At 35.4% G+C, this 23,704-nt stretch overlaps 1 protein-coding gene across 2 annotated transcripts in view; it reads left to right on the forward strand.

Moving 5' to 3' along the window:
- Positions 1-23,435, forward strand: part of LOC128989613 (mushroom body large-type Kenyon cell-specific protein 1-like) — a 49,062-nt gene extending 25,627 nt beyond the window's left edge. The window contains exons 2-5 of one of the 2 annotated variants that reach the window (XM_054411554.1): positions 2,183-2,361; positions 14,604-14,968; positions 15,707-15,929; positions 16,164-23,435. In XM_054411554.1, coding sequence (XP_054267529.1) covers positions 2,209-2,361; positions 14,604-14,968; positions 15,707-15,929; positions 16,164-18,248 — 2,826 coding nt within the window. In that variant the 5' untranslated portion in view covers positions 2,183-2,208 and the 3' untranslated portion in view covers positions 18,249-23,435. The remainder of the gene's footprint in view (positions 1-2,182; positions 2,362-14,603; positions 14,969-15,706; positions 15,930-16,163) is intronic. The other variant, XM_054411563.1, reaches the window with a different exon arrangement.
- The last annotated feature ends 269 nt before the right edge of the window (positions 23,436-23,704 follow it).

The raw sequence follows: 23,704 nt of genomic DNA on the forward strand, positions 1-23,704 counted from the left end.
AGTGTGATAGCCATTGCAATACAGCATGATGACCACAAATATTAACAAAACTGATAAGTACAAAACGAATTATCCTTTTAAAATTTATCCCAAACATTAAATTCACATTTTTGAAAATGCGATGTACAGCAAGGGCTGCTAAAATAGATTTGCACATGAGTCGTTGAAAGCGTTCTTATAAAAAACGTGTTTTTCAAATTAAGAGTTTTTAACGAAATCGATGTAGAGGGTTAAACGTAATTCTTAAGCAAGCGTGATACTTTTTGCAGTTTTAAATTGCTTGATTTGCCGTGGGATAAGTATTTTCTTCTCTGTGGTATTAGCTAGTACAAATTATAGTAGGCTTACACATCTATAAAGTGTAAAGCGAGATATGGTACTCATGTTTAGTCTAACCTCAGGCTGAATATGACTTGGTCTGTTTCGACCTATCGATTACCATTCTACCTCGACCAACTATCGACAACGCCGTGCCTTATCACACCGACGAACAATCATATCGCTGAAACTGGACCGCGAAATCAGCTAGGAAACAATCGTCAACGCCCTCATAAAACACCTACATTCAACTTCAACTACGACCGCAGACGTATAGTGTGAGAGATCACGCGTTGCATTTAGATAATTAGGATTATATTGGCATTTCAACTGTTGCGTAAGACTTCAAACCGCGTTAAATCCTTCTGATAGTCTAATTATTATGAATATAAGGGTTACACATTATCGTTTTAGTGTGACTTGTCATCACCTATTCGAATTTTGTCATTGATTAAAGGTTATTTGACCCACCTTTTCTTTATTATCAACCCAATTGAGTATTTTATGATATGGGTTGTTTGAAATATCCTGGAGTGACTCTACTTAAAAATATCATGGCTAAATGTGTATAAAACCACATTTTGGTGTATTTTAAATGTCTATCACCAAACCCAACGAGAGTTATTAAGAAGAATTACACACCATTTTAAGTAATAGTGCTCCAAACCCAACAAATAGTCTAATATACAAGGGATGTAAACCGCACCACTAGTTACACAGTGTTGTTCCTTTTTTAGGCAAGGAAGACATGAATTGCATTTCAACCAATCAACTGAAAGTTATTTTTTTATTTATTTTTTTTTAAAGAGGTTGGCGGCCTCTTTTAACCTTGCTTGCCCGTCCACATAGACTAAGCGCCCGTGCGTGGATCGTTTAAGCTAAGTTTACACTAGCATGTAGCAGTGGCGCCACTAAATCGCGCCAGTTTTAGTGTCATGACACTAGCGGTTTACACACAAAAGGGAGTGTTCAAGCCATGCCACTGTTAATGACGCCATTTTCATGGAGACACTCGAGTTTTTTGCACAGAAATGGTTGGTTTTATTTTGTAGCTGTTGTCTCTTATACAATTTATACAACAAATAACATCAAAGTAAAGTAAAGGGATTACCTTCAAAATGTCCGATAGCATTGAGAGTGTTCGGAATGTGTTAGGAACGGCGATTGATGTGGTTAGTGAAGAGTTATTGGAGGAAGCACGTGACATTGTGAGTCGGATTAAGCCCGACTAATTAATTAATATAAAATTAAACAAAAGATTATACTAATTAACACCGAAAAACACACGTCTATACAGAGATCAAGCAAGGTAAACAAATGAAAATGGAGCTAGACGTCCGTCACTAGCACTGGAACTGTGGTTTACACGGGCCACCGCAAGTGACGCGTCAGTACAGATGGCGCGTCAGTCGCTACTGGCGCCACTAATATTTGTCAAAACATATATTTGTGGCGTCACTCCAGTTGGCTCGCCACTGCGCCTCTCCACTAAAAATGGCGCGTCATTAGGGGTTTACACGGTCCATTTTTGGCGCCACTTTGAAGCCAGTAAAAGTGGCGCCACTGCTACATGCTAGTGTAAACTTAGCTTTACAGCAAAGCAAGGAGTGAGCCGGTACAGTACAAGGTGATAAAATGTTATCAGCAGTGACCAGGATCCGAACCCACGACAATCCTGCCTTGGGCCCGAAGTCCGCGACGCTACCGACTGAGCCACCGACTCACTAAATACATCATCGGTATTTTGTTATGTCTTATGGAACTGTTAAATAACCGTTTACGAGACGAAGCTCTTGAAATGTAGTGTTTTCATGGGTAGCTTTAAGTATCTGAGCAGCGTACTGATATCCTGTTTGTTTTGCAGGCTTGGAACGTGTCGCTGAAGAGTTGATGGGCAGAAGAAAATGGAGACAGTTGCAGAAGCTGGTGTCGAGCGAGCTGGCTTGTGTCGAGAGTCCTATGGAGACCCAGGACTGGGAGCCTTCCGACAAGTGTAACCTGTGTCTGCAGCCTGGACACCCGGACACGCTGACGCACGCGCCTGTGAGTTCAACTTTATGTGGTACATTTGAAGGAATGGCAAAGAGGAAGGCTTGGGTGAAGAGAAGGATGTTTAGTTGACTTCTGCTAAATTTATTGATAATAATAAAACACTAAGTCGCTAAACCTTGTCAATATTCGTTCAAGTTTTCTTTCTTCAATTCTTCGAGTCCATACCACAAAGTTAACAGAATCTCTTTTGAAACTACACTATCCTTATGATGTCTAAAAAACTGAAAAAAACTGAAATAGCTGGGGAAGCTCTAACGTTTTTGTTTTTACGTTCTCTACATTTTAATTTAAACAACTCAAAAACTCGAATCGCTTAGATAAAAATCCTTAAATAGCTGGAATATTCAGATTTTGTAAGTCGAAAAAATTTTAAAACGAAGTCGTTTTGGATTGGAAAATGAAGGAAACGTCACTTGACCATAAAATGCATTGCTATAACAATCTTGGACTAGAACAACGTGTGGGTTATGCCATACATATTATAACACATTTCTATGGGAAACTCAACCACGCAACTGTGAAATGCACATAAATCACACACCATCTACTGTAGGCAAGCATGTTTCTTTAAAACTTTTTATCTCAGCTCGTATGCATCGTAGGGAAAATATACGCATACTGTTAGAAAGATATTTTCCTGTAGGTGTGCAGAATCCCTTTATAAATTAAAATGGGCTCAAAAATAAGCACAAGAAATGAATTTAAAATAAAAAAAATATAACATAAGCCTTATAGGTATGCTGGTGACGAAATTACAACGAAATATACACAGAAAATCAAAACAAATAGAAGATATTCCATTTACACGTTTTCTTTACAGTGTGATGTGAAAATACGTAGAGGAGTCTGTGCATTAGATATTTTTGGTCGAGCTTTTGACCACTCGACGACCTCTATTTAATATCAATAAGTACGGAATACAATCGTATGACTGATGTTGACTCACCAATGTTTGTGTGAATTTATCCGTACACCCATCAATTGTAATATGACGTCACTGACTTGCCCATGTTGGCTGCATGCTCGTTATATTGGACCTCTCTGTGAAAGCTAGAGGCTTATTATCTTTACAGACCACCAGCTGTCCCACTCGGACCGATCACATTCTCTAATTGTTCACCTGAAGAATACTTTTCGTCAAGTTTGTTATAGTAGCTAATCTAGAAGTACCGGGTAATTAATCCACATATGGATTAACTAATGGTTATAATTAATACCACAAGTATACAAGGAATATACAAACATATTTTAATTCAGTTTCGGATCCCGCATACACTTTCAGAGGGGGCGATTCTCTTGTAACTCTAACCCAATTAATTTGCATTCTACGGCCCAACAAATTTCCACTCGGGTAGTTAGGTTGCAGTCCGGCCGGGAAGCCAAGACGCATGCATGCATGGTCTATGCATATTGCTGATGCATTATGCATGGATGCACATTTAATTGCGTAACTACTCTTGACAACCGGCCTCCGCTGAAATATTGGCCCAAATAACGAATCTCGCCCTCGCCCCGCCCGACACACCACAGCCCGTCATTCCCGGCTGTAAACGGTCATGTTAAGAAGAAGGTTTTAGGTCTTGAGTTTTGCTACGTTTTTCTTAACACCCTTTTACCTGTATACAATTTTATAGTTTTTATGTAGCCTAACTACACAGCACACAAAATGCTTGGTTTATTCTTATTTACACCTCTATAACAGTTGTTGATGATATAATTAAGGCGGGAGTGATGCCAATACGACATCTTATATTCAAACACCATTGATAAACCTTTGCCAGATATATACAGACCGGTAAATAATATTGTGTTTGTACAATAAACTCATTCTCAATATACAATTATAGTATGTGCTGCATTGTTGTAAAACAGTTACCATTGAATCTTATCATGTGATATAGAATATAGGTCATGTAAAGCTATCAGGCCTAATTATTGGACAATATTGTACAAAACAAAACTATTTCCCATGCTGAGATGTTTGAGCAGTGTTACATTTTGTAAAAACTTGATTTCTTAATCCCTAAATTATGTAACCAATATAGTAATATTACTAAACAATGCGCATTTAACAAAAAAGATTCTTTCGTAAACAAATAATAAAGTGTCTACACTTACAAAGGTTCTGATCTTTGAAAAATGTATGTTCTTCATTTTCATTTATCATATACTCGCAATAGATTTATTTTACCCAGTGTGGTAGCAAAGCTAAACTTGTTCCTCTTCCGAAAACCAACAGTTTTGTCAACATAGAATAAAACTTCAAAAAATTATAGCTACTCACTAACATCACTATCACAAAGCTTCTGAAATTAATGGCATATTGTTATAATTACTATTAATATAAAAATAAACCATATCACCCTTTTTTAATTTCTTTACTAAAAACTATAACTTGGAAAAAACTTGGTACATGTAAGTCAGTAAGCTTTTCCCCTGTGGGATGCACTTCTCTAATCCGTTTCTAAATATTACTATGAGTGATAGAGCTACAGGATTTTCTCAGTAAAAGTAAAATATTAATAAACGCGGCCGAAAACATTGCAAGATACTAGACGCATTTCTGTGCTCCTAGTCAACAAAGTTTTGCATGTTTCTCTTTGTGGCAATAAAATGTATTAATGAATGTCAAAACATAGATATTATCCTAGAAAGTGCTAACTAACCCATTAAAAACACTAACTACATTTGTCTAGTTGTGAATAGTTAAATAAATGACAAGCCTGCCTGGTTAGTCTGTTAAAAACTAAATGTAAATTAGCTCTTGAACAATGACACTTGGGGACCTGCAAGTGGGACACTCCATGTAATGTCTAATTAATTAGAACTAGAGACGTTAACTAATTCAACTGAAAAGCTACGTGCTACGTGTGCAGCTGCATATGTGCATCATTAATTCGTGCTTCAAAATCTAGTGTACAGCCAATGGATTATTTTGAATATTGTAGAGTTTAATATCGTAAAACTATCATTGGTGTATTACTTATTTTTACTTGTTCATAAGACAAATATATATTGTCTTCGTCATACAAGAGACTAACCCAAGCAGTTCTCTAATAACAATCCTTTTATAACTAAAATAATTAAATGACAAAAGCATTTTAAATAATATAAGGCATTGTCCTGATAACGAGTTATTAGACTTGTATCCAAGGAACCTCTCCTACAAACGTAGGTGTTTGTAGTTTTTCTTACAAAATAGCACCTCTACTACTAATTTTGATATTCAGTTCATGTACTGATTGTTTTATACAACTATAGTTGTTGTCGCGATTCACTATATATATAGCCAAAGAACGGCAATAATGTAAACATTATAACGCCAAAACTTTTAAAACCTGACTCCAATTTGTCTAAGTTCTTACAGGGAATCTCAATCTCACAACGATACAAATCAAACAATGGCTGTCTATTGTCTATTAGTCTATGTGAATAGCCGTGTATCGCCCTCATATCCTGGCCTGGTACCCTATCGCAAGAAAAAACGGAAAGGTGCCGGAAAGCCGCCATTTTGGAGGGCCTCTTTCCGCCATTGTTCGATCGCCGCCATCTTTGTCGAGCTCTATGCGTTGTTCAATACTTCCTAGCCCTAGCCTAGACCCGACCGTCTTTATAACTCCCTAGTTCCTAGCTGGAATCGGAAGTGCGCCATTATGAAATATTTCTTCGCTTGCAAATTAAATACCACAACCATACTGCGCTGCTTCAACTGTCTGGGTCAGAGTTAAATTCTTGAATCCGGGACAGTAAACTATTTTATAAGTCGCCTCGTCAGGGTATTTGTGTGGGTATGAGGTTAGTTGTATAAAATAAGTTAGGGCGCTTCATAAGAAACCTAAGTTCTTCCAAATCAACTTTGAAACTTTGTAGGATTTTCTGTGGCACTGTATGTTTAAGAATTTTGCTTCTATATTTCATATGTTCATGGCAATAAACACCATTTCATTTCATAAATAATAACTTCTCATCAACTTCTCAACCAACCCATTGTATGAAACAATTTTATTGATATAGTCGTTGACAGAATTTAAAAATGCAATACAGTTATCCAGATGTCTTTTACATACAAAGACATGTTTTGCAAGCGTGTAATATTTTACATTCTTGTTTAGTACACCATTTGCAGGCTATTTACTGTAGTTTTGTTGTCCCAGTAGGACCGGCTAATATTCTCCCTTTTTCGTACAATTTGAAGATATGTTTTACCGTGTGAAGGTACTTTGTATGGCTTTGGTATACACCATTTATGAGCTGATCTGAGGGTGTTTATTTGAAATTATGACTACGTATACATTACGGGTACGTATGCTTTCTAACATTAACAAATTACATAAAATGTAATTAAAACTTTTAAAACGGAAATTGAATTAAAATTCGGTGAGGATATTTTTCTACAGCTCTGAAATATTGGTTCAGCAATGCAACAAATTTGGAAAAACTAGTTGTACGGTGAGTCCAACAACCACAATGAATGCCCTTGTAAGGCCAATGGTAAATATACAATTAATTTTTAAATATGCAGACCTAATCAAAACAACATACTACACGAATACTGTATACACCCAAATGTGGCCATAACTAACTCTTTTAGTTTATATAATTCTATCTTTGGAAGAATTGTAGCTACTTGTTTGATCTAATTTTATCTACATAAATTGTCACAGAACTTATAAAATGTATATTTTCTTTATAGTCGAATAAACGAGTTATGGAGTTAATTTTTCAAATACAAGGAGTTAAAACTAAATTGAAAGAAATATTCTTTTGACAATTCCTAATTAAAGGATAATAAGTAAGTTGTGAATTGGACAGTTAGCAAGAAAGATTTTAAGTATTGAATCTTCTGCTGTCACCATTAATTTATAAAAATCTTTAACTCTTTCTAGAAATTCATTTTACGTTACCATATAGCCGAACAAAACATTGTTGTCTTGACTGTAGTAAAGTACTATTGTTCTTTAAGTATTGTGCGTGGTTTTGTAAACTTTAACAGGTTTGAATAACAGTAAATGGCTATTTTAGTCCACCTTTGATCCAGTAATTGCTTTATTATCTTTGTTTTTGGTTTAGTAGCTAATAATCTAACAATAAAAATGTATATAAATTTGCAGAACAGTAAACGAAAAATATACATTTGAGTGAAGTAATTAAATGACAAAAACAGCATCCTTTTTTCAAATAATTTAAAAAAATTCTAAAGGGAAAGTGTATTTAGGGGGGGGGGGGTTATATTATATTAAGATTATTGGACAAAGGTATAATGTAACACTCATTTCAATGTTAGCTGCACCGTAGATTTTAAATACTTTGTTATATTTGTTGTCCTTATAAAATACGATTATGTCTTGAGTACTGTATAATATATTTCCCGAAAATGATGTATTCCAACGCGTTTAACGTGACATTCAACTTCTATTAAGGACTGTCAACGATTCTCCTGATTCAGAACAAGTGTTATCGAGTCTGTAGTCTCAGTTTCGCCTGTACATTGTTGAGTCGAGCACACTTTTACATTAGCCGGATCAACTTGCCACTCCATGTACTAGCCTAGTTGCAGTTTACAATACTATTAACACCCAGGCGCCAGTGGCTATTATACTAATAGTATTGGCGACTCAGTTCACTCGTCTTCTTTACAGATTTCTTTACTGCGTTTGAAACATTTACGTGTATCACCACTAACCAAATGAAATAAGGAATATGGATCTGTAGAATAATTAAAGCTTGCAAAGGTACGCAAGTTCATCAGTTTCAATTTTGTTTAGAAACCACGATACACAGTACAACCAAAACGTAGTCGTAATAAAACATGAAATTTACTCTTATAAATTTACAGACTGCCCACTTAAAAAAAAAATACAGTCAAAAGATTCCAATCTATTAAACTCTGGACTGTTTTAACATTGTGTAGCTTTGGTTTATTTATTATTAATATTACAACGTAAGAAATTATTCATTAACAATGGTTACCTATTTATTTGACCATAGACAATGATAAATTTAATACTCGGTCCCTCCAATCCCCGGGTCCCATCGGTTCTGACATAACTCTATTTACTAAACCTGTGGACCTAGTTTATACCAAATGTGTCTTCACTGACCAGGCTTGGACAATATTCACGGTTTACCTATAGGCAATTAAAACTACCAGCAATTACCTCTGTGTTCATTAATACACCTAAACTTCACACCAAAGAGCCATACTCCGCCTGACCTTACTAGTAGTTGAGTCTCGCCAGTTACGTAATGGCACATTTATCATTTATTTGCACTAACGAAGCTTGTGTAAATTGATTTACCATGGTCAGGCTGCAATTGATGTTACAGTTTTCACATTACAGCGGATGCAATTCATTCGCCTTGTCCCCTTGTTCGTAACATCTGGGAGTTGACGGTTTTTGCCTTCCCTCGTGTCGACCTCCTGTCCTAGTTGCCCGTTCGGTAGCTCCTGCCATGTATTACCCATGCGATAGTCCTGTATAGTCACGACCAACGGCTAGGACTAGGACTAGGACTAGGCGGCCTTCGGACAAAGGTCAGCCTATCTACACTGCAATGCAACTCAACTAGCCTCGGCGGCATCACAAAGAGTTATAAATTAATGGCAATTAAACATGCATGAGTTGCAATCGCATAGCTATGGCGACCCTGTACTGTGGATTTGGATTTACAGTTTGGTAGACCGTACAAAACATTGCAATGTACGTGTATAGCATAGCTGTAGTGACCCTGTACTGTGGATTTGGATTTACAGTTTGTTAGACCGTACAAAACATTGCAATGTGCGTGTATAGCATAGCTGTAGTGACCCTGTGCTGTGGATTTGGATTTACAGTTTGGTAGACCGTACAAAACATTGCAATGTACGTGTATAGCATAGCTGTAGTGACCCTGTGCTGTGGATTTGGATTTACAGTTTGGTAGACTGTACAAAACATTGCAATGTGCGTGTATAGCATAGCTGTAGTGACCATGTACTGTGCATTTGGATTTAAAGTTTGTTAGACCGTACAAAACATTGCAATGTGCGTGTATAGCATAGCTGTAGTGACCATGTACTGTGGATTTGGATTTACAGTTTGTTGGACCGTACAAAACATTGCAATGTGCGTGTATAGCATAGCTGTAGTGACCCTGTACTGTGGATTTGGATTTACAGTTTTGTAGACCGTACAAAACATTGCAATGTGCGTGTATAGCATAGCTGTAGTGACCATGTACTGTGGATTTGGATTTACAGTTTTGTAGACCGTACAAAACATTGCAATGTGCGTGTATAGCATAGCTGTAGTGACCCTGTACTGTGGATTTGGATTTACAGTTTTGTAGACCGTACAAAACATTGCAATGTGCGTGTATACCATAGCTGTAGTGACCCTGTACTGTGGATTTGGATTTACAGTTTTGTAGACCGCACAAATACCCAGGAATGTAGTAATATACCAGATATTGATTTTCATTTATGTTTGGAATGAAATATTCTACCAAACTTGATTTATGCGTGATTTGTACAGATTTCAAACCCCTTGATATCTTAGATTGCTGAAAAATTTATCCCAGCTTTTGGGTCAATATTTCAACAAGTTATCTATACCTCGAATATTAAACTTATGATGTTGAAGATACTCTAAGCACACTTGTAAAATAACATACAAATATTTACTAAAATATACCTTATATTTTGTAACTTTTTGTCATTGTGGTATTCAGTATTCTATTGAATAAAGTTTAGTCCTAGTGTTATTATAATATAATTAATATAATATAGGAACTTATCATTTTACCAGGAAATGGTGAATTTTGAAGTCACAAGGAGAACAATTATCACCAAAGCAATTTCTTAGGGATCCTGCATTAAAATCCTGTTTTCTGTAAATCATATGATGTCGTCAAGTACTTGTAGCGTTTTTAACATAATTTTTTTTCATCCCGGAATTGGCCTCCCATGTATTACAGTATGAGTAATGTTGGAAAATTCTGATGAAAAGCTCGTCAAGGCCAAGCTGGGTTTCCGGGGCCTGTCACAGTGACGTCACTGATCGATGAACAGGTCTGTACTGTGTCATCATTTAAATATATGAAAGACAGTAGTGTAACACCCGATAAACAACTAGATATATATGTGTCTTTGGTGACTTTGCAACTGAACGGGACTGCTCATTATCATAGAGGACACTGGTACATTGTCTCTGTTACCAAAAGTGTTAGTAAAAACCTTAAAACCTGGGTAAGACCAGCCAGATAGAATGAATGTACACGTAGGGATTGTATTTCGTGTGACCAAACCTAACGCTGAATCAGACAAGACGTTTTCGTGAGGCTAAAAATTGTCTAGTGCGAGTTAGAGCAGTTTTAATCTTGTGTATTGGAGTATGTTTTATCTATGGTATTACGTACCCAGGGATTCGCTAGACAAATATTTAAAATACTTGACTGTCGGGTAAAAAACAAACAAAAGGCTGACCATACGATCTTATATCGTATAGGATTTAAGGAAAATTGTTGAGCATTCCCTATAAAATAGTGAATAATTTGTTACCGCAAGTCTCATGGTAGGAAAAAGACTCGTAATCGATTTACTTTTTCGTTGTAATGTCCCCAGAGGCAAAAAACACCAACCGTTCAACTTCGTACATATTATACAAATATCAAATATTCGCCCATTAGCACGATAATTCGAGTAAATATCTTCCGATTTCCATACAATTTAGTAAATACCCCCGCCACATCAAACCTGCAGACTAAACTAATTTCCATTTGCCGGATTAGATTAACACTAAAATGTCTCCTTAAAAATATCACATTTTTGTTCCCTATTTAAATATAGGCCTAATTAGTTTAACGAGTACTTAGGTTTAATGCAATAGGGAGGGTAAAAAAGTGTTTTTTTATGTTAATAGTTTGGTAAGATATGAATGCATTTTCCGAATTGGATCAAAACATGCTCATAAACAAGCAAACTACAATAGTTTACTTATTGTCCATAAAAATAACATGGGAATTTTAAATTAACAACTTTTTGGAATTTTTTCCGTAGCTATTAGGTGCATAATGACGCTTCAATATACTAATTTTTTTTCTAAGCTCTACAAAGTGGTTTAGAAAGAAATTGAAAAGTTTTATGTTTTTTGGGTCAAAAATGGAAAAAAGCCAATTTTTACCCCATAAAACCCACTATTAACCCTCGCTCCCATAGTCCGTTCATGCTGGTTCAAAAATCGGGTCATTTTTGTTCGAGTTATTGTGCTAACGGACACATATATTCTATTCTATTCTACTCTATTCTATTTTATGAGTACGACGGTAATAGCTTATATGGGAAATTCGCTAAAACGTACAATTTCATGTTAATTCGAATGCTTTAGAGAACCAGTATGATTTGACTATAAAAGCAGAGTTTTATGAGTCCGGTTACGGTCTAAAAATTAGTTCATCGCATTTTTGACACCTTAAAAGTAAAAATTTTCAATTTATTTTTCAACAATTTTGTAAAGCTTAGCAAGAAAAAATATTAGTTTGCAAAAGCGTTATTAATTGTACGCCTTATAAAAATATGTAAAAAACTGAGAATTTAATATATTAATGTTTTTTTTATGGAGAATAAAATAAGCTGTTGTAGTTTGCTTGTTTAGAGATCATTTTGATAAAATCTGACATATCTGTTTCCTAAAAAATACACACCCTTTTGCGAAAACCTAAGTATTCATTAAAATTAATTTTATTTATACAAGAAATAAATCTGACGATTCTCAGGGAATATTTTGGTGATAATCCAACCAGATAAATGAAAAAAAACTCACTTCGTCTGCAGGTTTCCTGTGTTTTTAAACACCTGTGTAATAAATCCAGCACGTTTAAACGGCGTTTTTACATCTGATAAAGAGCGCTTAAAAGTTGAAAAACGAATTTTAATATGTACGTGACGAATAAAACCCCAACTTCCCTTAGGATATATCATGAGAACATCATTAATCTACACAATAATCAAATACACACGGTACATTATCCCTTTCGGAAGCATCGGATGCGTGAAAGCACATAATGTCGTTTGTCTGTCATCACATTACTGTTAACATATAGCATTTGTCACTGGACGATACATGTTCAATCCCCAGTCGTACAAACTTGCCATTAATCGAATAACGAACTGTATATTACGGTTGCATTAAGGAAATGATTGCGCATGCATGATCAGTGAGGCAGTGTGCATTAATTCATCGCTGTATATACTATAATTACATTCCGTTTAATTACCTATATTAAACTGATCCGTAGAGAAACTGTCAATGTGACAGACAGCAGGTGGCACGGGACATCACACGTTATTGCTTGTCTACAAACATGAGGCTACTTTTCTTCTCTACAAATCAATCTACAGTATATTAGTACAAAAAGTTTTCAATCTTTCCCCAATCGGATAGAGAGTAACTGAATTTAGTGGTAAATGTATCTGAACTTGCCCTGATAATCTTTACGTTTTCCATTTGTTGTTTTTTTATGTGATACAGTACTTTTTTTTGGCAGGTACCAGTTTTGGGAGGGGTGGTCTATAGGCAGTCAGATGTACCTGAAACTAAAAAATAACTAAATTAACTTTCTTCCTAGAAATATAATATATAGCCTATTGTTGAATTTTAAATTCCAATGGTCATAGTTCTATAAAACTATTTTAAAATATGACATTTCTTACTTGAAAAGAAGTCACAATAGCTATTGTGATAATGATATATGTAGAACATTGCTTTATACTTTTATATTTATATATATATTTTTTAAATTATTAACTTATATTTAGTTTCCCGTAGTAGTTTAGTGTAAACAATATGGAAACCCTAGTTAGGTTGTCAATCATGGCTTATTGAGTTTACTTAGTGACTCAATATTATTTTTTCACTTTTTCATCTAAAGTGGAGTTGTATTGAGGTTAAGTGGGGCAACTCTGTTGGAGGGTACAAGCGTGGGAAGTTTGTACCATATGGATGCGGCGTTGCGAAAGAATAGGTTGAGTTATAGGTCCGGCATGGATTAGCTGTCGTTGTAAATGTATATGAGGTCTCGCATGGTGCTGGCCGCCGCCGCCGCCGCCGCTGAGGTGTTTTACACCTCAAGCACGCCGTGCACTCTCACAGATACAAGCTTAAAATTGAATTTCGTATTCTTAAAAAACCGCTCGTAATTTTTACTTCTCAAGTTAAAAGAAAACTAAAAATAATATAATAAGAAATATTTTGTTTCAGTACACACATTTCTGACAAAAACCTTAAAAAATAATACAAACAAATACAGAGCATTGTAATAAACATGCAATCTCTTGATATATAAGCATTATTCTCATAAGATTCTAATAAATATTATAATGTAAGAATTTAATGTGAACGATATTTCACAAAAACCTTTTTAAGTTTTTAAGTTCACAAGTCATTTTAAGTTTTCAACATTATCGTTTAAACCTCACCGTTTCCACCTTTTATGTTCAAAAATGATAAAAACAATTGTTGTGATAGGGGTGATAGTAGATAAGGAGAGTTAGAGTGATCAAACCAATAAATACCTTTCAGTTTAACTACTGTATAGGGTTTATTATTGTGTTTGTTTCTCCCTTGGGTATACTGTGAAGATGAGCCCTCACATTAGTAGTGAGTAGCCTACTGGACAGTCCACCAGCAAGAGAAATTTTAATGCTGTTTTGTGACAGTTAATAATTAATTCGCTTATTCGACGCGATATTGTTCACAACCAACAGGATGATGACGATGATGATGCATGCGAATCAACGAATGAGCTCATCCTCTTTCACAAAGGCCCACCCATAGTCACAAACTATCCAATACAGCGTGCAGTTGCATATTGTTTGCCAAATGTCGCAGGTGGGGTGAAGCGGTATAGCCGCAGCAGCTCATTAATAAACAACCCTCCGTGTGTCCCACGTAAGTTGATAGCCTTTTTTTGCACACGCGAGTCCCCCGCCCCCACCCCCGCCCCTTGTCGTGAAAAGTACCCAAACTCTGTGGTCCATCGCATCGACCCGCCCCACAGATCGTGTGCCAGATTAACTGTTATCTGTTGGCGACTTTTTTACTCGGTGGCGTGACAAGAGGCAACGCAGATATAGTAGACTAATGAAATGAATTGGCACAGTTAGAGACAAATATTATAGTGGTGTAATAAAACAAAATATTACTGTATTGATGCTTTGTTGTGGACGGTTATGAGTGATGGTATTTGTGTTGTAGCGACCGGCGTCTGCAGGTAGCGTGAGCAGTAGTGTGACAGAAGACAGCAGTCCTGCCCCCGGCCCCGCCATGACCACGCTGGAGAGTGTAGCCAACTCCATGGCCGCCAGCCTGGCCGCCGTAGCCGCCCTCAGTCAGGGGAAGCCACCCGCCGCCCTCTACCCGCCCTTCCCCTGGTACCTGGGACCCGAGCCGCCCAAACCTGGCGCCTCCGAACAGCCTCTGGACCTCAGCAAGAGCTCCGTCTCCAAGTCACCACCCCCCGCCGCCCCCGCAGAGCCGCCCCCGGACACGCCGCCCAGCCTGCAGCGGCTCGTACCCTCCCCTAGCCTCAAGGTGCCGGCCGCTATCAACAGGCTGTATAAGTAAGTAACACTCGATATATATAAAAGGTTTTATCATATTTACTGAAGAAACTACAAATTATTCTGAAATTAAATAAACCTTACATTTTTACCAGTTTTAAGAATTAGTTGGCTTACAACAAAAGCTTATTTTAAAGTTTTATACACATAACAAATATTGACTTATGCTTATCTTATTCATGTTTGAACGTATACAGTACTGAAATAAATTTATAACAATCGTCGTAATATGCCATATTGGAATAAACTTGAATGCGAATGTTAATTTAAACACGTAGATTCTTTTGGGATCTTTTGTTCAATAAATAATTGGTTTCATAGAGTGAACGTAATTGAAGCTCTGTTGATAGTATAATTTGGCGGAAATGCTATGTAATAGTCACGAAATGTGTTGGTTGCCAGTTACAAGTTTTAGCATCAAGTAAATAAAACACCACATTCTATGGTTTATGCGTTCAGTTTAACACACAAGAGCTTAAGATATTTTTCAGATACAGTTCTAGTTTATGGTTGAATTATTAAAGAATTTGAGCTTATAATTAGGGAGCTACTCATTAATATTGCTATACTCATGGATACTTATGAATGGAAGTGGCCACGTAATACTTGTAGTAACAGCTTTATTATTACCAGCTACAAAACACTTTGTAGCAAAGAAACTCTTGGGGGAAAAATACTCAACAAAGTTATTAGAATACGTTATGTGCGTTGTAAGTGTGCCTTTAGTAGGTAAAGCAGTTTGATTGATTTCAGAGCGAAGCCGCGACTGAGCGCGGTGGCGGGGCGACGCACATACACGGAGGATGAGCTACAAGCGGCGCTGCGGGACATACAGAGTGGCAAACTGGGCACTCGGCGAGCGGCGGTCATCTACGGCATCCCGCGGTCCACTCTCAGGAACAAGGTGTACAAGCTGGCCATGGAGCGAGAGCGGGACTCGCACCTTGTCAGCCCAGAACAGGTAATCATCAGCAACAAATCAAATACCGTATACAATACTTAATAGTAAAAATATATATTTAAGCGAAAGGATAATATGACAAATGAAGAGCACTGCATTAAGACCTTAATAAATTGAATCAAATAAATATCATTTATTGGACGGCCAAACGTCATTGATTGAGTAGTTTAGTTTAAATATAAAATAATACTAATGGTTAAATTAGTTTAAAACGATGGCACATTTTGTTCCCAGGTGGCAGCAAAAGCAAGGGCTCTGCTAGGAGACAAAGATGACGATGATCAAGAAGATGACGATGACAAAGACTCTGGTGCAGAAGAAGAGCGCGAGGTTGAGAAGGCTCTCATGAGGCCAATCATCTCAATAGAGGACTTTATAAGACTTTCGAGTGAAAGTGGAGGGTTTCCTGGGACGGATTCGTTAAGAACACTTTTACAACATGGGAATAAGACCTTTTCAGACAAAAAAGAAGATGGATCGTCTTCACCCCCGGTGTACCCCATGTATCCTCCTCCACTGTCTTCAGAATTGTTGAATGGACTGGACCATTCGGCATTGGGACCGTACATCAATCGTTTACTAGGCGCGAACCCTTTGGGAACCGTGAACCCTTTTACGATGGGTAGTAGGAATTCTCCTCCTCAGAGAAGCCCAACAGAATCACAAAATGACTTAAAAATGTCTCATCTGGAGTTAGTAAGAAGAATGATGCTTGAAGAGAGACTTATACAGGAAGAACAGCAGAAAAAAGACAGAAGTTTTATAAACGGATCACGTCTTGGGGAGCCTGGCCCGTCTTCCAGCATTGCCCAGGATGATGAAACATCCGGTTCGGGAACACCACCAAATGTGATATTAAGAATTCCGTCCTTTAAACCAGTCCCTAAAAACAGCCCGGGAGATCATTCGATGTTTCCTTTAGGAGTGAAAATAGGGGAATCTAGTCAGCATTCAGTAATTTCTCCTCCTATAAGTGCTGGCAGAAGTGAATCTTCGTCCCCTACTTCGATTGGAAAAGGCATTAGTGTTAGTTTGAAAGATGTCATAGCTAAGAGCATTAGTCAAAAGTTCCAACAGCCTACAGACTTACATCATCTTCCTCATACACCTCATGGGTTAGATCATTACAGGAGAGCAGACTTTTCTCAAGCCCTTGGATGTAGTTCTCCTATCATGAGGAATCACAATAACAATCATGTTGATGATAGAAAACTGCACCATGCGCCAACTTCAAAGCCACCCACAAGTGGAACCAACTCGGGCACAACATCCGGAGGGAAAGGAACTAGGCCTAAAAGAGGAAAATATAGAAATTATGATAGGGACAGTTTAGTTGAAGCAGTGCGAGCTGTTCAAAGAGGGGAAATGAGTGTTCATAGGGCGGGGTCATATTATGGTGTTCCCCATTCAACATTGGAGTACAAAGTAAAGGAGAGGCATTTAATGAGGCCAAGAAAAAGAGAGCCTAAATCAGTTCAAGAGGAAATTAAGCTTAAAGAAGATCCTATTGCTGCTAGAATATCTCCAGCCATCAACGCCTCTGATAAGTGTAAATTGTTACCTACATCAAAACCGCTTAAAACGCCATTCACCCCTCAAACCCCTTTACCCACAACCCCTAATGGTTTGAAGATGCCTCCTATATTTGATCCTTCTCTACCATATAGTGCAACACCTCCCTTTCCTTTCTGGGCTCCAAATCCTTTCCCCCATATCCCAATGGAATATCCTAGAAATCCAAGCTTTCAACCTACTCCCGATCACTTCTTTGCATCTCAAATGATCCAAAGACTTCAGGAAGACTCAGCTAGAACGCCACTAAGTCCTCCCCCCACACTAGGAAAAACAGCAAGAGAGTTAGCTGAAACTCTCTATGACGGTACAGGTGCAAATGGAAGCTTTTTAGATGGAATAATCCGATCTAGCTTAGAATCAGGATTGTCTGCAAAAGTGAAAGAAGGAGAGATGAAGCGTCCTGAAGACATGTCCAACAAGGCCTTGTTGGACCAACTATGTCGAAACAGTCGAATGGCTCCACTACCCAAGGCAGAGCCAAGCAGTTCTGATGAGGAGACAACCAAGAGAGCAAACAATCAAAAACGACCTAGTGAAGATTCTTCCCCCGTTCCCCAAGACTCTGTAAAAGTTGAAGCGAAGGATCAAGAGCCTGAAGACTTAGACCCTACACTGCGAGCAGAAGTGAAAAAGGAATCCGATATAAATACAGAAGATTCTAACATAAAAACTGATAATGCCGATGAAAGTGCCTGTGATAGTAACCATACGATAAAAAGAGTAAAACTCGAAGGAGAGACATAGATCTTGTTTTGAGACTGATAAAATGTCATTAATGAATTTAAGGTAATACACCTTGATGTACTGATTATGTGTTGTCTCTAAATTTAGTTTAATGGGCTGTCTGTTATTATTCGATAGTTTGTTTAGAACATTTTCATATGAAAACGTTACGGTTTCGATTAGTTTTGTATTTATACTGAATTTTATTACCATAATTCTGTTATATTTACGTCTTCTGACAATCGCCTTGTTGCTAAATCTAAATTGAGTGCACTGTAGAAATTTATTTCTTTATCGACTAACTTCAAACATGAAATAGAGGTAATACAATGGAGAAATTCAACTTAAATGAGAAATAAGCATGTTTTTGAAACTTAAGTAAATGTTGAAGATTATGCATAATATTATAAATTTATTATATTACCAAATTTATCTTATTCTAGTCGTAAATATCAAATGAAACTAAACTTCTACTTTAATGTGTTTAAAAATATTATCCGTGATTCATGCAATGTGCTTATATTTCTAGCGTAAAGTTTAAAATATGCTTCTTTCTAAAGCTTTTTTGGAAATGCATTTTTGTGTGTATCCAGGTTTGGAAGTGTGATATGTGTTTAAAAGTTAACAATTACAGATATATTACGGTTTATCACATATTTGCATATATCTTTTCTATTAAAATCTGAGACTATTTATGTAGTATAATATCCATCTGGAGCTCCCCAAGAAGTTCAAAGCAGATATTACAGTATGACGCAAGTACATGTTCTAAAATATAATTTTGTAAATTTGATGTAAAAGATTTCTTCACCTTTCTTCTGGCTGTCCGTAAATGTCATTATCGTCATTAACTACATATACAGTAACTACATAATATCTGACACTAATCCATGTGGTCTTGTCAATGTTGTATTTATATACTATTTATCATAAGAAAGAATGTGTTCAGTGTACAATTTAAGGAGGGGTCTTTTTGTATTAATGTGAAATATTTTAGTGTGATTGGTGGTGCACGTTTACTCAAAACGTGATTTTTTAAATTTGTAAATGCTGCTTTGATGTTTTATTAAAAGTTCAGAAAAAATATTCCAAAATCTTGGGCATCTCCAAATGATTTTGACTATCTGTGATGATTCCAAATTTGATGTATATTTTCTCTATCCATATCTTTAAATTTAGAATAGGTAATGAATTTTATGGTACTGGTAAATTATACCAATTTGTGAATCTTTTAAATTTTTTACCCAATCATGAAACTGAAGTGCAATTAGGATGATAATGTGTATTTTGCTCTGTATGAATGTATGTACATATTTAAAAGAACCTATAAGCTGAGTCTATCCACATTTTCAATCTTGTTAAAATGCATTTAATTTGTATACCTTATTTTACTTCTAAGATTTAATGGCATTCCCTTATTTACTTAATGTATTGGTTATATTAGAAAATACGTTCAGTCAATTGTAATCTTCATATCGAATGTAGTTAGGTTTTTTTATACAAGACCAAATACTTTATTTTCATTTTACAAAATCGTAATACTATAAGAAGACAAGTATTATTTTTATATGCAAGGAATAGCCTTTAGATAATAATAGTTCACTTTAAGCCCATACAGTAACCCTTGTGTGTCCTTATTAATAAAAAAAAGTATTAGTACTTATCATGGTATAACAGATTTGAAAAATATTGTTTTAAAAGTAGAACCATAGACTAACCGTTTGATCTATGGTAGAATTTCTTTTAGGAATAAGAACAATGATCAATGATTTGTAGCATACGTCGTATAGGCTTTAAATTACATCAAAATACAAACATATCAACTGAGTTAGTCGTATATCTAAGGATGAATACATTTATCATCTTGTCACTTTAGCTCATGTTACTTTTAATGTTTCCCCGTACTTTCTTTTTACCATCACTGTAATTAAACAGCTTATATTTTTGGGACCAAAATGATAGTGCATTCTTTGTATTATGGCATGTTCAACCACATAATTTGATGTTCGAAGTGACCTTTTGCTAGTTTAGTTTTTATAACATTTGGCCATTAACTCTCATCCTATATTCTTCCTTTAAATGTAACAAGACATTTACTTTACTTCAGATTACATACAATGTTTGACCATTAAGTAATTCCATAGGGGTTCAATTATCTTTTTAATGAATACAACTGTTGGGATGGTGAAATACGACATTGCCTTAACATTTACTAACAAAATGTGTGTGTTTTATTTCGTAAGAATGATTTGGAAATGTGGATAGAACGTTAGACAGTACATAACCTAGGATAGCCAAGTGACAGACCCTACATATCCAGTGGACAGTGACAGTGACAGCATAGTCGGTACAACACATTCCTAGATACAGCCTACAGCCTGCAAGCCTCCGCTCTGCTTACATTCCGCATTCGGCCGGACATTTTACCCAGTATTTCTTTCCTATATAGGCGATAAGTTGTTTTTATCAGACAAAGTGCGTATACGCGCTTTACAGACTCAGATGTACATTTATGATTCCGATATGCATTTCAATGGCTCCTCGACCACGTGTATGTGTGTGTGCCCGTGTGCGCGTATTTTTACAGACAGATAGTTAAGTTTTTGCCGTATACTTTAACTGTGCAATGCTTGTACGTATTTCAGTTTGGTTATTTTCATTATTATCGTGTGAAGTTTTTATGAATGTGATATATTTGTTGTTGTTGTTGATTATCGCAGTACCCCGGTGTTCTTGTAAAATAGAAATCTTTATAAGCGATGTGTTGTGTTGTTAATTTGTTTTAAACTAGTTAATCTATATCAGTATGTAATTGAAGGAAACTGAGCTGTCTGTTAGTTAAGATTGACTAGTAATTTGTTTTTATACCGTGTTTTATTTTTAAGATCTCTGATGTTTTTTATATTTTAACATGCCTTCTTTTGTCTGGTTAGTCAAAACAGTTAAGATTGTGCCATTTTTCCAAGGTAACAGGAAACTGTTGTACAGTTCTCAGCTAAAGTTTGGATAATATTTCTAACTTACCATACACTGACGTATCAACAGTTTAGAATAACATTATTTTATTAAATTTAAACTGACATTCGATTTAATACCTATTAAGCATTCGTAATATTGTCTGTTATGTCCCAATGAGATTTGTTATGAATAAATTCTTAAATTATAATAGAATGAGAATGATTGTTATGATTATTAAATTCCTTTAGCTGATGACAGTTATTATCACAGTTATTTGTATGACATTTAGTTTTTATTTTATAAAATAAAAACATTTCTTGTGTTATTTGATTAAATGTAAACAAATATAATGTGAGGTTCCATATTTTTCATTTAAATTGTTTTTAAAATATATCTTAACAATTATTTATAATTTAAAACAATCAAAATCATGTTTTTCGTTTGTGATGATGAAATTATAATTATTTTAAAGAAGGGTGGATGTAAAATACTACGTACTTAACAAAGAAGGTATTGTTATCCATATGGAACTGTGTTTGGCTGTAAGATAAAACTTGTTTGAATCAGTAAAAACCGAATAACTATACACAAGTAAAGTAACTTTAAAGAACCAGTACACAATATTTTAAATATAGAATACAAACTTTGTTAAAACTACGTGGTACTCATTACATGTGAATCGAAATGTATATAACAAAACAAATTAAGATGTATATTTGTTTATATTTTTAATTTATAATGCTGGCATGCCTGTATACCATGTAAAATACACTCTACTTAATGATCAAAACCTGTGTTCAACTGCTCTTTGTTGATGTGAGCAGTTTATATACCTAGCCCAGTTAGATTGTTAGCCTAGGAATACGAGACTGCAACCGCTAAAGCTACATTCGGTTTCAATTTTCACTTTTGTTATTATATTACTACGTTAATAGTTGGTTTTAGGCATTTTAGACAAACAGAATATTTTAATTGATTTTTGACACTTGTTTAATATTGTTGATTAATTATTCTGTGTTCTTTTTTGAGGTGGGACTATCAGCGATATCATGCTATGATAACTCTTTGACCATACGAATCTCTTTTTAAACTCAATAAATGTTCTTATTCATAATCTTGCATTTAGACTATAAGATTTTTTAAATAAAGTAGTTTTGAATAATAATTTTCAAACTAAGGAACTACTAGAGCCTTTGTAGTTATGCATGGAAATTAACTTATGCCAAAACAAATGCTTATAAATCGAAAAAAAATATGTAGCTTACTACTATCATTGAGTATACTTGTACGAGTATACTCAATGCTACTATACATTTCAAAATCCTTGTTTTGAAAATTTTCCATCAACATCAAACGGTATTGATATTTTCATGACTACTTCTAATAAGTAAAAAAAAAAAAATAAATAAATACAATTTATACTAAAAATGAAGCCGAAGTCCCTCCTCAGGTCCTAAACTGACTGAACTTTTGACCCATTTCCAAGTGCATTCGGTATGAAAGTGTCTGGACGATTTGAAGTATGTATGCGATTCGCTCACTTATGTTTAAATCACACTTGCAAAGATTAATTTAGGCAACTTTCATGATTATAGAGTGGGGACCAAGCTTAGAAGCTGAAGGTTTTCCAGTTCACACTTAAACTTAACACTAAAACTATAGAAAAGTTAATAAATTGTTTAGTTTATCCAATAGCTGCAACATGCAATAGTTAGTAGTTTACCGTCTCCTCAATGGCTATCAAAGTGTGTATATGTGTTCTCCTAATTTGTCATGAAATTTTAGCAAATTGATTTATGTATTTCCATCTCTAATTTACCTTTTTTAGTAATCTACGAATACTAATTTTTTATTAAATATATTATTTTTTATGATTGGGAAAGACTACAAGTCACTCAATTGTTTTGGATGGGCGTAGAATTAATTTATTCACACGTCTGTATTTGAGTTTTTAGTATCAATGTCAACATGAGTTGTATTAAATCAAAATGTGTAGAATCTATCTTTTCTATCTTTACACTGAAAATAATTCAGTTAGTTCGGGACTGAATTTAAGGCGAAGAAGAATTCATTTGCACATTGCATCTCGATGGCTGCTGGGAGTATTTTGTTTATCACAATATTCTCACTTACTTGACTGAGTTACATATCCTTGCAAGTGTGATAGTTACTGACAAAATGTTTGCTTCATAAAAACTGAAGTATTTTTTTATTATTGTACTTTACATACTTATTAAACAGTTATAAACAAAACAATAGTTTTATTTTGTTCCAAATAACCTTCAATTGATCATCCGATTCTGTTGATTTTCATGCAACAGATAATTAATTATTGTATGGCTAAGTTATTACTATTAGCCCGATCTTGATTCATTACTGTTACTTTTTCTAGTAGAATTGGTCTTATTATTTCACAGTTTAAATACATAACATAAATTGTAACATTCAAGCATTTCAAAATATAAAAATCAACAACATTTGCGCTAACATTTGTGTCGCTTAGGCCAATTGGTTTTAAA

Source organism: Macrosteles quadrilineatus, unplaced genomic scaffold, assembly GCF_028750875.1.
Source record: "Macrosteles quadrilineatus isolate MER2022 unplaced genomic scaffold, UCM_ALF_1.0 Scaffold_1__1_contigs__length_201487025, whole genome shotgun sequence".
Classification (NCBI taxonomy): domain Eukaryota; kingdom Metazoa; phylum Arthropoda; class Insecta; order Hemiptera; family Cicadellidae; genus Macrosteles; species Macrosteles quadrilineatus.